Here is a 16,269-nt window from a genome sequence, read left to right on the forward strand (position 1 = left end):
AGATGAAATTTTTAAGTTGCATAGCCAGAACGCCAAAAAGTTTAGTTACAGGATACAGTATCAAGTTCCATGTTGAAGTCCACAAAACGTTTCTACGAACGAAAGCAGTCTTAGTATTATCCTTTTATCTAAAACCTTTGTGAAAATAATTTAATTCGCAATGAAATACTTTGGTACATTCGATATTTGATATACTCTAATTCCTGAAAGCTGGCATCCACGTGCAGTAGAGGATCTGTCAGATGTGCGGTCTTAGATTTGACTTCACCATTCGTAAAAACTTGTTACAATGAAAAACTGTAATGTTTATGAATAATATGTTGCAATTGCTATCATAAGGATCATTATTCAAGAGACCTGAAACTTTGATCAAAATAAAAGATGAGTATAAAATAATGACTCTTTATGAACATCACAACAGATTCTCTTCAATGCAATCTGTGAAACATAATAATGTTTCTTGGATTGAAAAGACCTATCAGTACTTATACTTTATCGTTCGTTTCAGAAGGCCCGGCATGGCCAAGCGTGTTAAGGCGTTCGACTCGTAATACCGAGGGTCGTGGGTTCGCATCCCCGTCGCGCCAAACATGCTCGCCCTCCCAGCCGTGGGGGCGTTATAATGTTACGGTCAATCCCACTATTCGTTGGTAAAAGAGTAGCCCAAGAGTTGACGGCGGGTGGTGATGACTAGCTGCCTTCCCTCTAGTCTTACACTGCTAAACTAGGGACGGCTAGCGCAGATAGCCCTCGAGTATCTTTGCGCGAAATTCAAAAACAAACGAATCGTTTTAGAAAAGGGGCAATTGAAGAGTTTGAGGAAACGGCATGAACATTTGCTATACAACATCAAATTCACTAGATTTGATGAGAACATTTTCTCGAGGCAAAAACTAGGAATTCTGGATTTTCTTTGAAACAGAGTTACATTATTTATTTTTGTTTCTCTTAATTTCGTAAAGAATACGATATTTTTTAATGTTTGTAGTTAAATTATTTTATGGATTTTTGGATCAATTTCTGCGCATTACGTGATTTAGCATCTTAATTCATAGCAGCAGTGTCAAAAGTCCTTATGAAAGCATGATGATCAACATTATAGAATATATCCTAACATAAGGCAAATAACTTTACAATTACAGCCATTTTATATGGTGTTAGGTCATAAATTTGGAAACAATTTTGAACTGTTTTTACCCCAATATACGTGTTGATGTAAAGTTCAGAAACTTACAAGGACAAAAGTAGCTTTGACAAAATGTTTGAGAAAATATAAGATCATATTCGTAGCTACAGATGTTGTTTATTTTGACAAAATATTCGTCGTGACTATAATTTCACGCAATCAGATTATATTAGAAATAATCAAATAAATCTTATTAACCTCGCTTACATTAATAAAGAAAAACAATTAATTTTTTTAAAAGGTAAGGTGCCATACATTCGAGTCCCCAAGCGAAACAAATTATAAGTGGAGTAAAAAGGCCCTCTACTGGAGATTTTGGGAATGTTGCCAAACAAACAGCATGTTGACAGCGGCGGCAAGTACTTTTATTTCGCAACAGAAAGCGAAGAAATGGGATTAGTATCTATACTTTGTGTTAGAACCTACTGGTCGACGAAGATTAGTCGTAAATTTTGTTCTTTGTAAGGTCATATCGTGACTACCCAAAGAGTGGGGTTAAATATGCACGTGTTGCGCGAGCAAAAAACAGCAAAATACAAAAGACTCAGTGATACAAGTGTGTGAGATGTATACATGCAAAGAAATTACAGTATAGTTTGGCACGAAAAAGTTTAAATGATCGTGTACACTAGTAAAAATTGGAACTGCGCACCTTGGAACGAGTTTGTCTCTTCAGTGTACATGTGAAGGTATAGAAACTTCAGACTTTATTGCTGCATGTTCTAAAATGGGCTTATGTCGTAAGCGTTACCTTAACACTATAACAAATACATTTTGGAAATGCCATGTGTCATTTTATTAAGCTTCCACTGTTAAAGTTTGTGAATAATAATACATACATCTGAATGTTCATGATTTACGTTACTGCACAAATCATATATCAACACTTGTAGGCCTAAATGAAAACTAAGAAATATTTAACACTATTCTATTTGTTTAACATATTAGTATAATTTATGTTTTCGTTTTTGATATTCCAATTATTTAGTAATAACCAGCACACAATTTTAAGCGATTTTAATTTAAAACTTTTATGTTACTTCCAGCTGGTTCTTATTTTCAGAAAAAAATACACACGTAATAACTAACCATGGGAAGATTTGTTTTTTCAATGTTTCAGTGTACAAAATTTGTTTTGTATAATAACTAGTCTTGGCTAATTTGTTTTGTTTTCAGTGATAAAATATTTAGACATTTTATGCATAATAATCGCTTATGACTGGTTGTGTCTTTTTTTTTATTAGAATCTTTAGAAAACCTTGTACGGAATAGAAAGTCATGCTAAAATTAACGAATATCTCTCACTTTGAACTTATTAGAAATTTCTCGTGAACTAAATAACATTAGAAATGCCCTATAACATTTATTGCTTCAGATATATCAAAATAATTGAACCTAATTTTTGTGCTTTAGCAATCCTTTACAGCTCTATGAATTTGCCTGTGTATATTTGTGTGTATAAGTAAAAGAGCACATTATGTAGAAACATTTTAAGGATTAGCTGACAAAAAATATTCTGCGTTGTTTAGTTTTCTTGAGTCAAATAAGAGGCATAAACTTGAAAACTTTGTTTTATAAACTAAGTAGAAAAATGTGTTCTCATTTTATGTGGTTACGACATTTTACATAAGGTCTATGACATCTATACAAATGAACATACTAATAATCTAGTAAGCTAAAAGGATTTCGTGAAAACAATTTTGTTACCATTAATGTATAAATACTATTACGACTTGTAAGGCACATTTTCTATAAAGTTAAGAAATGTAAACCTTATTTATACATACATATGAGCTGTTTTTTTTTTTTAAATTAATGATTAAAGGACAAAAACCATCATTATTATAAGAACCTCACTTAAGGTTAACCGTTTAGACTGTAACTGCGTCCCTGTCTTTTGCTTCCCAGTGGCTCAATATTAAGTATTGGGACTAAAAACATGGTTTTGTCACCCGTTATTGGCACACCAATCTTTATCTTTAAGATTAGCTATAATTAAACAAACTCTCTTTCTCTGTTTTCCTTGAATTTTCTAACATTAAGTAAGCACATAATTACCTGTAAACTTTAAATAACAGTGCCTTCTGGCAGTAAAATGTTAAAATAGTGATATATTTTTGATTTTTCTTAATTAGTGTGGCCTATTTGTCAGAATGTTTACGTACGACAAGTAGGCTGAAGTACTAGGTGATTTCGTATTCCTTCAATTGACCTATTTCTTAGGATAGTGCACCTCCAGGTACATTAGAAACATATATACCTACTAACTGATGTCACCTATTGTCATAAAGAATTAAACACATAAATAAAATGTTGATTCATGAGATCCATCAAAAACAGATTTTATGAGATGGCTATTTACTAACTATCCTTTAAGGCATTTTTACACTTGGCTCAGATTTACTACGCCCTCTTGCGGAAAGTAGCCGCATTAAATAACCATCGTGTGAGGTTGTGCTAACGATCGGTTAACGCGCGACTATAACAGTTGGTTTCCTCCCTACTACTCATATTAACATGATGGACCGAGTAGATCGTGGTATGCTCACGGGGGGTCTATAAACGGGTTCCACGTTACCGTACTAGGCTCCTTACGCCCTCTGCCGCCGCGAGCTAGCCGGGGCAGCCTTGTTTTAGTTGGGTGAGGTAGAGTAATTTTTCATCCGAAAATGTCTACGCTACACTGAATAGCTACGAAATTGATTTTCTTGTTCCTCCTTTTTTTTTTTCAACAAATAATTTTCTCGGTCATCTATCAGTTGTGAAACACAACCCTTCAACAACCAAATGCATACGTTATTTTCATATGTGTATAATTTCTTGAGCTTCAAACCGCCTTGCGACCCCTGGTGACATTCAGGTCTTCTTGCATGACTGTTCCATTGTAAGATAGTATCTTTTAACCACTGAGAACACTATCAAGGTACAAAAATCCAACAGTACCTCATGTTTAGCTTTACCTCAGCAATTACAGGGCTCAAGTGCAGGCTAACACTAACACCCTTAAACGTAGTTGGGGTGGAGGTGGAGTAGTATTAGGGCTCGGTTTCCAAGTAACTTTGTACAAAAAATCTTTGGATGAGGCACACGGTTCTTCTATTTACAAATTTGTCGTGCAAATTTATCTAGCGTTTATTTGTATGCACGGTTTTCATGATAAGTTCTGATTATGGCTAAGATCACAAAAATTAAAACTCTGGATGTGTTTGTTTACATGCAAGTCAGTAAGCCTTTGTCGGCTAGAAAGCTATGGACTTTCTTATTATTAAATAAAATTATTTGTTCTTACTACCCTTTTCGGTAAACGCTTTAGTTAGAATTTTAATGCTAACGTATTTGTCCTCTGGGTGCCTGCTGGTAAAACTATGCACATACAACGCTAAAATTCAGGGTTTGTTTTCTCACGGTGGGCACAGCAGATAACCCAGTGTGGCTTTATTAAAACAATAACGTTTCTGATGGTTTAGCGGTAAGATTTAGGATGTCTTTTACTGGAATTTGGGGTTTGATCCCTCGGCGGAAGTAGCACTAATAGCCCATTCTATAGTTTTGGGTCAAAACAAGCAAACAATGTTAAAGTACCGTTGACTTTTCCTTACACATATTTTTTGCCATTTTGCAAGAAGTGGTTACGTACGTGCACCTAAAATCATGCTAAAAATTTAAATCATAGTGATTTCTCTTTAAACCTTAACTGATAGATTTCACATACAAGTAAAATCCAAAAAAGAAATCACTAAGTTTGCGAGACTGTCCTGTCTAAAAGTACTTAGCAATGCTGTTCAGGTAAAGTTTACTTGTCATCTTATGGGAATAGTTTATTTAGCACCATCTCATGACAGGTGTTTACCTAGCACTTTTGATGGAAAGTGGTTGCTTAGCGTTACCTTATAGACAGTGATTTGCTGAGATATGAAAATTAAATATCCCCAAACTTTCTTGTTTGCACATTTTATGGTTCTGGCTCAAAACGTCTCTGTTTATTTAAATTAAAAAGTAACGATTCACATTTTCTCACAAGTACTAAACCTTTAAAACTGTTGAAAACTAACTGAATCAAGCTTTTATTACCGTTTTAAAACATGTAACTTCTCTTATATCATAAAGCAACGAAGCTTAAAACAAACAAATACTAAATAGTTAAGGCAAACAGTAGCTACATATATGTAACTATATATGGAAATGGATATTTCCTGATGTTTTAGGTTCAAGCATTTACCTAAATTTACTAAAGAATGAATAACAGAGTTACTAAATATTTAAATTTTACACAATTTTTTTATTTAGTCGTAGTTTGATTGAAATTTGGCGTGAATTTTTTTTGTACCTAAGAAACAAATTTCCTAATAAGTTGAGGACTGATTTATACAACTCCAGACGTATTCAACGTTGCTAAAGTTGGCTATAGTTATTAATCAGAGTAAGTTGGAGGATTTCGTTTGTTTATTTTTACGAAACCTATACTTCTTGCAGTCAACTTTTGTAAATTTTAGCTTTTTTATGCATTGCATAGTTTCTTATAAACCCAAAACAGATAAGTTAGTGTTACTAGTTTTATTTTTTAATTATTATTATTTTTTACAATATCGTGAGTAACTTTAGAGTAACTTTTTGGATTGCAAAGTTCCAAGTGTGAGGTCTGAGTTTACATAAAGTAGAACTTGGGTAGACCATGTAATTTCATTTCGTGGGAAACCGCTTGAGGTGAGGAGAAACTGGGAAGTCTCAGATAGCGTATCGTTATCAAATCATCAAACTCTCCTCAGGGTGACTACAATCACATATTTTAAGATCTAAATTTGTCAGTGCGTTACTACAATGAATGGTAATTATCACGTAGAAATTATCGATAGTGATAATAAACACACTTGACACAAGTAACCATTAATCTCTTTCATTCTTTTCCACAGAATCCACCGATGAAGCAAGATCTGGAGGATGTTTCCATGTAAACGGCATGGTGACGACCAGAAAGGGACTTCTGCAGCTTTCTGAGGTTCGCGTTGGTGATGAAATCCTAGCTGTCGACCACTTCGGGCATCCTGTTTTTAGCGAGGTTCTTCTCTTCTTAGACCGTGACACAGAATCAAAACGCCAGTTTTATGTCATTGTGACGGAAGAAGGAAATAAAATAACTCTTACACCCAATCATCTTATATATTTAGTGACAGCGAGCTCTAGTGTAGAAAATATTTCAAACAGTTCTGTTACTTATGCCAGGAACGTAGAACCTGGAGACTTCCTTTATGTACACACGCGAACTGCACAACATCAGTTACAGCTGCAACGAGTAAAACATGTGAGCATTGAGATTGATGTTGGTTTTGTGGCACCTCTTACTAGAGAGGGTAACTTGATTGTGGATAACGTATTGGCATCCTGTTATGCAATTATTGACAATCAGTCTTTAGCACACTGGTCTTTTGGACCAGTGAGATTAATAAAAAATCTGAAAGACTCAATTTTCCATATTTTGCAACGGCTTTACATTCTTTCAGAGAGAACTGTTTTGAAGAAAAGAGACAAAAGCCATCAGAAAGGGATTCACTGGTATGCAGAATTGTTATATAGTGTTGCTCCTTATGTGCTTCCTAAAGTAAATTTATATAGCTAAACGTCAAAAAATGAAGAGCTAACAGTTATATCCGCAAGAGCTTTAAATTATTAAACCATCTTCAGGTAATCTTGTACTTAAAAAATTCACATTGTTTTTCAAAAACGACAACAATTTTTTTAACTATAGAGTCACCCAGCAAGGTTAAACGGTGGTGCTTAATTAGTGTTCCTACTATATATGGATGAATGTGGCTAAACTTTTGTTAATTTTTATATCTAAACTTATCGCAAATACCATGAAGATTTTTTTATATTTGTTATAAATTAAGAAATGTTTTTATTCGATAAAAGAGTTAAAGCATTTAACATAAGCTCGTTCTAATGTAATGTTAACGAATAATTAATGCTGATAAAATAGGTATCCAGCTATATCTATTGGACCTCTTTTGTGACTATCAACAGAGAATACCGTAGAATCTTTTGTATGGCTCCTTTCTTTCCCCCTGATGTTAGCTTATTTGTATAACTCTTTTCCCCTGATGTTAACTTATTTTTATGACATTTTTTCACTGATGTTAGCTTATTTGTACGATCCTTCTCCCCTTATGTTTCTTGTTTAACTGAAATCCTTAAGTTTACAGTTCATTGTACATTTTTTAAAATCTATCCTGTAAGAAAGGAGTTAGGGTTCACAGAGTACATAGTGACTTTAAAGTTTGAACCACTAACTTTCACACACTGGCTATTTTCTGCCCACAGACCGAGGTTTTACGAAATTGCACATACACACACACATAAATATACAAACTCCAGCATTGCTCTTTCTAACATAATCATTCATTTGGTTGTGAATGAAACTCACAAACTTGTCACGTGAAATACTTCGTTCATTGTAATAGAAAATAAAATTCACGAATTGACTCATCTGTATATTTTAAACGATTCGAAGATCAAGTTGAAAAGAAAAGGTAATATTTTTCGTATAAACGCTAAGGTTTCTTAAAATGTATAGACTAAAATTATAAAAGATCATGGTAAACGATATTTTGTGATGAATAATTTAGTAGCCTTTCCACCTGTTTCAACTAAGGCAATGAATTCAACCATCAAGTTTTCAAAAGACTCATATGATTTGCAAGTATATAGAGCAATGTTTGATTGACAGAATGAGTCTCTTCTTAATATCACGACTTACGTGGACCTTTATTTATCTTTATGACCGTGATTAATCATGGTCACATTAGGTGATACATGTCTCTTTCATATCACGTTTAATGACGGTTATCATTATACAATGTTTCTTTTAGATCATGTATAATGTCTACCATTATTAAGTATTAGGATTCCCTTTTAGATCGTGTCTAATGACGATCATAATTAAGTAATAGGTGCCACTTTCAGATCGTGTCTAATGACGATCATTATTAAGTAATAGGCGTTTATTTTAGATCATGTCTAATGATTGTCATCATTAAGCAATAGATGTATCTTTCAAATCACGTCTAATGATTGACATAATAAAACAACTAGTATCTCTGTTGTATCATGTTTCATGATATTCATCATTAGGTAATGAATGTTTTTTTGAGATTAATGCAATCAGCAACTCCGTATTATTTATTGAAATAACAATGTATTAAGCATACATACGTTTATATTTCGTACTTATCCTGGCATAGTTTTTTTTCTTTACTGCAATTTCATATATGTATGATTATACACTGAACTTGTAGAATTGTTTATTTCGTTTGTGCCAAGTATTTAACTTGGACATAAAAACCTAAACTATGATGTATCAGTAAACAATCTATGTACTTGGATACGTATGTCTAGTCTGGTTGTTTAGAAGTTCTCGTATCAGCTTGAATATAACATTATTTTATGTTTGTAGAAACACACGCTTTTTGTTTGTAGAATATTATTAAATAACTATTTTCATTAGACTTTTCAGAACTGCTTATATTTTAAAATGTTTCTGCAAAATCGTCCATATTATTTTTTGTGAGTATTATTCAAATAAATTAGTGAGAAAACTGTGTATATGTATATATGTATAGGTGTAGATAACGGATTAAACACAAGCGAATTTTGATGGTTGATATTATTGAAAGATTAAACGACAGAAGTCATGTCAGTGCTAAAAATTTAAAAATATACACTTGTTAGAAATTTACTGCAAAAAGTTTTGTTTTCTTTTGGTGGCGAGATTAGTTAATATGGGACCGTATTCGTATTACCAAAACCTGAGGACAATATCGTATATTACAGGCAAAGCTGTATGATCTTATATGTATAGGCAAAACTTTGTAGACCTTCCCTATATGGATAAAATCTATTCGTTTTATTGAGAAATGTATTTAAAAAAAATGTAATACCAGGCTTTTAGTGTCAATTAAAAAAAAGTTACAACATTTTCTCACATTGTTTTAATAGCATATTGGATTCATGAATAGTAGGAACTGGATTTATAAGGGAGTCCTTTCTTGGCAAGTAAAGACAATATGAAACTGTACTTGTAAATCATGACAACTTGCACAGTTCTCACAGAGAAAGTGGTTCGTTTGACTCTATATGTCTGCGGGCTGTTTCTTTTTGGAAAATTCAGGGAAGTCAACGTTTTGCTCTTATGACAATTTCATTTCAAAGAGGTTAACGTTTTCCACCTTAAACTGAACTAATGATTTGTATGAATCTAAAGTTTTCAACATTATTTGTTTCAAATCTAATCTAAAACTAGGCATGAATGTAAAGTGGGTAACACTCTCCACTTCAGCACTGACCATTTCAAATTTGAGCTAATGTTGTGATTGACGCTTAATGTATTTGCGTGCACGATGCACATATTTTCTAAGTTTTAATGCTGTTAGTGTTTGTGTAACAACAAAGGAGTTTTCGCATGTGAAACCTGATATAGTATTATGGTAAATATTCTTTCTGGCAACAACATTTACGGAAACCTTATCCGAGAACTATGCATATTATAATTTCGTTAATACATAAACAAAATGAAGAAAATAAATAAAAAAGACTGTTTATAATACTGATTTGTTCAAGCCTTTGTCCCTTTATATAGATTTAACTCTAAGTTTTATAGCAAGATAAATTTTAAAAATAGTATAATTTTATTGTTATGAGGAACTCTCTGAAGTTATAGAAAAGGATAGATGTGGTCCTTTTGTAGGTATTGTTTAGTTTCGATTATTTTTACTTTATGCTTTTTGCCTTAGTTCGAAGTTTGAAAGCCATCACATATATCTCAAACTCAAGCCATAATCATATTGTGCCATCTAGTGAGTAATTATTATATTATACATTCCTTTCACTTGTTTGCAAAATCAAACTCGTATTACAAAAAAGTATTTAGCAGATTCTTAAAAGCTGCTAAGAATTACTTCCTTAAATGTTCTATTTTGTAAAAAAAATTAAATATATATTTCTCAATTTCTATTGTAGTAATATTAACGAAACTTTCTTGACAAAATGTTGAAAGTTTTAAAAGTAACCTTCAAATCTTGCCGCAAGTGACTATCTAATGTATGATCTGAATAAGTAATGTTTGCATAACGACTGATTTAGTGTCCAAGTATTTTATATTTTGATGTATATAGCTGTTTTCTGCTGATGAATTAATTAATTGTTTTGTCATTTTATGCCAGTTATAAAATAAATTGCATTTAAATAATATCAAAGTCGGTGCCAAATTTATTTCAAAACACATATTTTGAACCTTTGATCTTAAAAGTATATCATTATAATTTAAGAAGGTTTTTTTAATAAATTTGCCTGAAAAGCAATCAAAAACTGCTTATTTTTGGAGCTTACAAAGAACCATAAATGTCTTGAAACATAAACAATATCCATTGAAGATCCTTAATCTTTCCCATTTTCTCAAACCTTTTATATGACTCTTTATTTTGAATTTGTTTTGTTTTTAGAACTGTTATTAATATACGCATTACTTAAACCAAAAATTTGTCACTGAATCTAAGTCATCTTGCTTTTTGTAATAGTTTTTGAAATATTTAACTCAGTTAAAAATGTGAGTGATTTTGACAATAATGTTTAACTTGCGCACCCAAGAATGGAATATTAAAATCACAAAAAAATTGAAATAAGGCAACATATTTTTCAATCTAATTGATTAACTTCTGTAAACAAAAAATACAAGTTTTATGTAATTTAAAAGAGATATAAAATATTTGAAATAAAATCTTAATGAATTATTGACACTTTCGAGAATACTATGTAACTAAGCAAGCACAATAGCGGAAAAGGGAAACCAGAGCTTCAGATTTCCCTAACCTCAAAAATAACCAACATAACAATAAAGCTGTTGAATATTATTGAACAAATTATTCAGCAAGCAATTCAGATGAAAAACGTATAATTCTTTGACATCTTGTTCGTTTAAGATTTGATTGTTTGTTTTAGAATTTCGCACAAAGTTACTCGAGGGCTATCTGTGCTAGCCGTCCCTAATTTAGCAGTGTAAGACTAGAGGGAAGGCAGCTAGTCATCACCACCCACTGCCAACTCTTGGGCTACTCTTTTACCAACGAATAGTGGGATTGACTGTCACATTATACGCCCCCACAGATGGGAGGGCGAGCATGTTTAGCGCGACGCGGGCCCGAACCCGCGACCCTCGGATTACGAGTCGCACGCCTTACGCGTTTGGCCATGCTAGGCCCTTAAGATTTGAAATTAATTAGAGAAACATGTACCACAATTTTCAAAAATTGTATGAATGGAGATATATTCATATCGTTGTAACATACATAAATAACCAACATAACAATAAACCTGTTAAATATTATTGAACAAATTACTCAGCAAGCAATCCTGATGAAAAACGTATAATTCTTTGACATCTTGTTCGTTTAAGATTTGAAATTAATTACAGAAACATGTACCACAATTTTCAAAAATTGTATGAATGGAGATGTATTCATATTGTTGTAACATACATCGTTGAAGAATATAAAGTCCAGTTTACGTAACGATAACAAATTAATTTATTTCTTCGATAACCTTTACTTAGGTGACGTTAATTTTAGGCCTAACTTCACAAACTTTTCAACAGGATCTCCGAAGCTATTGTACGTCTATTTCACACATCACAGTAAAGTGTTTGTTTGTTTTTGAATTTAGCGCAAAGCTATACGAAGACTATCTGTGCTAACCGTTCCTAATTTAGCGGCTCGGCATGGCCAGGTGGTTAAGACTCGTAATCTAAGGGTCGCGAGTTCGAATCCGCATCACACCAAACATGCTCGCCCTTTCAGCCGTGGGAGAGTTATAATGTGACGGTTAATTCCACTGTTCGTTGGTAAAAGAGTAGTCCAAGAGTTGGCGGTAATGACTAGCTGCATTTCTTCTAGGGTTTGTTTTGTTTTAGATTTCGCGTAAAGCGTCTTAAAGGCTATCTGCAGTAGCCGTCCCTAATTCAGCAGTGTGAGACTAGAGGGAAGGCAGCTAGTCATTACCATCCACCGCCAACACTTCGGCTACTCTTTTACCAACGAATAGTGTGATTAACCGTGACATTATAGCACTTCCACGGCTGTTTGGTGTAACGGGGATTCGAACCCGCGACCCTCGGATTACGAGTCGAGTGCCTTAGCCACCTGGCCATGCTGGGCCACAGTAAAGTGAACAACACATAGAAAAGGAGACATACTTAATCATTAAAAACAATAGAGTAAATGCAGTGATATTAGAGAGTCATTGGAATTTTCGTTTTTCAGAAGAAGCTCAACTAGGACACGATGAGTATTATTTGTTGAATTTGCCAGAAGGAAAAGTAGCTAACCTCATAAAGTTACCGTCTCGAAAAGTAGTTCTGTCACAGTAAAGTTTCAGGAGCGTTAAATATATATTTTACTTTTATATTTCCTACCGTTCTGAGATAAGAAATGGGCGAGGTTAAAATATTATAGAAAAATATAATTGGTTACATGGTGTAAGTTACTAGGCAAAATCGAATGTGCAACTAGGTCTTTTATACTTTCCTCTTAAATTATATAGAGGAGGAGAAAAAAAAATTTTAAACGAGTCTTTAAGTTGAATGTACGAGTGGGTCAGTAACTTAATTACGCTTTAATTCAGTTTCTTAATATTTTAAACATACTTTGGTGCTTCTTTTACACCATCTTAGTAACTGAAGTGATTCCGTATCCCGAGAGGAAGCAAAGAACTCTAACAGAAGACCTGTCTCTGTTATATAGAAATGGTAAAAACAAAATGGTTTTCTCAAGAATTTTTCCAAATTTAATGTTCAGCTTAGTATATAACTTAAATTTGCCTCATTGAATGTCTTTTAGAAATTCAATAACAATATTTTGATATCTCCTCTACACCACGAAAAATTGTAGAGATCCTGTACCCACAAAAGAACCCCACCCCATCCATAAGAATCAAGTGGTAGAAATATTACCCTTTAAAAAAATGTTCCCCCTTTCAAATTTAGCGACTGAATACTTAGCAGCATGAAAAATTTTTCAAACCCAAGATCTGTTGCTTAGTAATATTTCCAGTTTCTCCTGTAGCCAATTTAATTTTAAAATCAAATTTCAACGAAATATATAGATGGCGTACCTGTTGTCTTTATTGAAATGTTCTTCCAACAGAAAGGGAGAGAGGAAACACCAATTTAATATCTGCACAACTTCATGAGATGAATATAAATACCTGCTGCACACGATCGACGTGAACTCATAACAGAATACATAAGCTAAGAGTACATAAGTTACTAATAGAATTGAAATACATTTTTAAACGAATACAATAAACTCACAATTTCCATTCAGTATGGGCAATCTGAAATTATTTTGATGATAAAATGTTAATAATAGATTGTTTGTCACCCATAGGAAAACAAAAAGTGCAGATATATTTAGTTCATCAGTATTAGCTCTATCACGAGTTTAAATATTATTTTTGTTGTTATTTTCACAACGAAAAGTTACCCAATGTAAGTCGGTAAACTCACTATTGAATATTCGTGATTAATTTTGTTAAGCTTTAATTATTTAAATTGTTCGTATTCTATGTTTAATTAACAAATAAACCTTATTTTAATATCTTATATAACAACTTTGCTATAACTATTTTAACTTTATTCGAGCAACAGAGCTGTTAAAAATCTTTATTCATTCTATGGACCCATACTCACCAGATATTCATGTTACTTTTGTCACCATGAACATGTATTGCCCTGATGATTATGACACGACATTATCCTCGTGACACTCTTTTGCAATTTGAATCAATAAAAATAAATCCTATAAACTTATCAAATAAAATTGCAATTCGGTATAACGCTGATTATAAAGTATATGTTCCTCTTGAATATTTTTAACTATTTGTTTTCACTTACAATTTTCCGTAGTTTCATACACGAGTGTTTCAAAGACGTAACTTCAACACAGCCTCAGAAAACATCCCATCTGTGAACTGATCCAGTTCATCCAGGCATTGCACTACTTCATTGTACTTAGCTCATGCTTCAGGTATACCTATGTATGAATTTAAATGTAAATTTTGCGTGCTCGTGCGCGAAAAAAAATTGCCGCCATAAAACAAATGTCCATATGTTGTAGTCATTTTGTAATGTATCTTGATTTTTTGAGATACTGGTGGAAGTAAGACCCGATTTACTTTGGGGGTGGCCCGGCATGGCCAAGCGTGTTAAGGCGTGCGATTCGTAATCCGAGGGTCGCGGGTTCGCATCCCCGTCGCGCCAAACATGCTCGCCCTTTCAGCCGTAGGGGTGTTATAATGTGACGGTCAATCCCACTATTTGTTGGTACAAGAGTAGCTCAAGTGTTGGCGGTGGGTGGTGATGACTAGCTGCCTTCCCTCTAGTCTTACACTACTAAATTAGGGACGGCTAGCACAGATAGCCCTCGAGTAGCTTTGTGCGAAATTCAAAAAAAACAAACAAAAAACAAAACAAACGTTGGGGGTTGGCCCCCCAGCGGCTCAGCGGTATGTCTGCGGACTTACAACGCTAAAACCCGGGTTTCGATACCCGTGGTGGGCAGAGCACAGATAGCCCATTGTGTAGCTCTGTGCTTAATTCAAAACAACAACAATGGGGGTTACACCATTTATCCGGTTCCACCTGAGTTTTGTCCTCAAATGCTTAGAAATAAAAAAAAAACAGGAGCAGACGTGTTTACAATATCTCACATCTTTGTCATTCTTCACTGTCTGCAGCCAAATGTGAATCAAATAAAAAATGAGAACAATGCGTGTGTGTTTTCTTATAGCAAAGCCACATCGGACTATCTGCTAAGCCCACCGAGGGGAATCGAACCCCCCTGATTTTAGCGTTGTAAATTCAAAGACTTACCGCTGTACTATCGGGAGGGTGAAAACAATGCAAGTACTAAGAAAGGAACAATTAAAATAAAAGTTGTTATGAAGCACAACTACACAATGGGCTATCTGTGCTTTGTTTACTATAGGTATCGAAACACGATTTCTCGTAATTGAAGTTCACAACCATATTGCTGTGTTACTGAAGGGCTAGAATAAAAGAAATCAATGGGGAAGACAGTAAACTTACTTTGAAGGTGCCTTTCCAGCCCCTATTACAATGTTTGGACATAAACACCACTATATAAAGGCACTATTATACAAAGCCTAATTTAAGTTATTAGTATAGATAACTTCCACTCCCTTTTATATACTAGTATCTGGATTTTCGGTGGTTCTAAAGAGATCTCAGATAGTAGTAGCCTGTCGTATATAGGGTCTTATATAATTACATTAATCCATCTATATAAGGCATGAAATGTCTACACAAGTAATTCCAATTATTTCTCCTACAATAAATTTTAGAAATTATGTTTATTGTGTATATTATAATTCTGTTTAAATCACAATTTTAAATTCCTATAAATAATGTTTATATGTATTAGATAGAAATTTATGACATTTAATTAAAGTTTTCTCATTACATCTACTAATACTCTGTGTGGCATTTGTTGGTGCATTACTGTTTGGAGAGGGAATTTCAAAAATTTGAAATGTGAAATCATTTATTTTATCAGTAATATTAATATTATTATAATTATTAACTACCTAAGAACCCATCGGTATACTTACTGTTTGTTTATAAATGTGCCTATTAAAATGAATATAATCATTATATTCGCAAAACTTGAATATGTTTTTTTTACGTTATTAGGAGTTAAAGTTTGTTTTTCTATTTTTATGCCCAGCACGGTCAAGTGGTTAAGGTATTCGACTTGTAATCTGGGAGTCGCGGGTTTGAATCCCCACCGCGCCAAACATGCTCGTTATCTCAGCCGTGAAAGCGTTATAATGTGATGGTCAACCGCACTATGTGCTGGTAAAAGAGTAGCCCAAGAGTTGGCGATGACTAGCTGCCTTCACTCTACTCATACACTGTTAAATTAGGAACGGTTTGCTAGCTTAGATAGCCCTCTAGTAGCCTTGCGCGAAATTCAAACCAAACCTATTTTTATGGAAAGATCTATAAATTACTCTATGAAATA

The 16,269-nt window shown here is 33.6% G+C and overlaps 1 protein-coding gene across 1 annotated transcript in view; it reads left to right on the forward strand.

Annotated features, from left to right (window-relative positions):
* LOC143249168 (sonic hedgehog protein-like) overlaps nucleotides 1-10,421 on the forward strand; it is a 63,763-nt gene extending 53,342 nt beyond the window's left edge. The window contains exon 3 of the mRNA XM_076498617.1: nucleotides 6,097-10,421. Within this exon, the coding sequence (XP_076354732.1) occupies nucleotides 6,097-6,800 (704 nt within the window). The 3' untranslated portion in view covers nucleotides 6,801-10,421. The remainder of the gene's footprint in view (nucleotides 1-6,096) is intronic.
* The last annotated feature ends 5,848 nt before the right edge of the window (nucleotides 10,422-16,269 follow it).

Source organism: Tachypleus tridentatus, chromosome 4 (assembly GCF_004210375.1).
Source record: "Tachypleus tridentatus isolate NWPU-2018 chromosome 4, ASM421037v1, whole genome shotgun sequence".
NCBI classification, from domain to species: domain Eukaryota; kingdom Metazoa; phylum Arthropoda; class Merostomata; order Xiphosura; family Limulidae; genus Tachypleus; species Tachypleus tridentatus.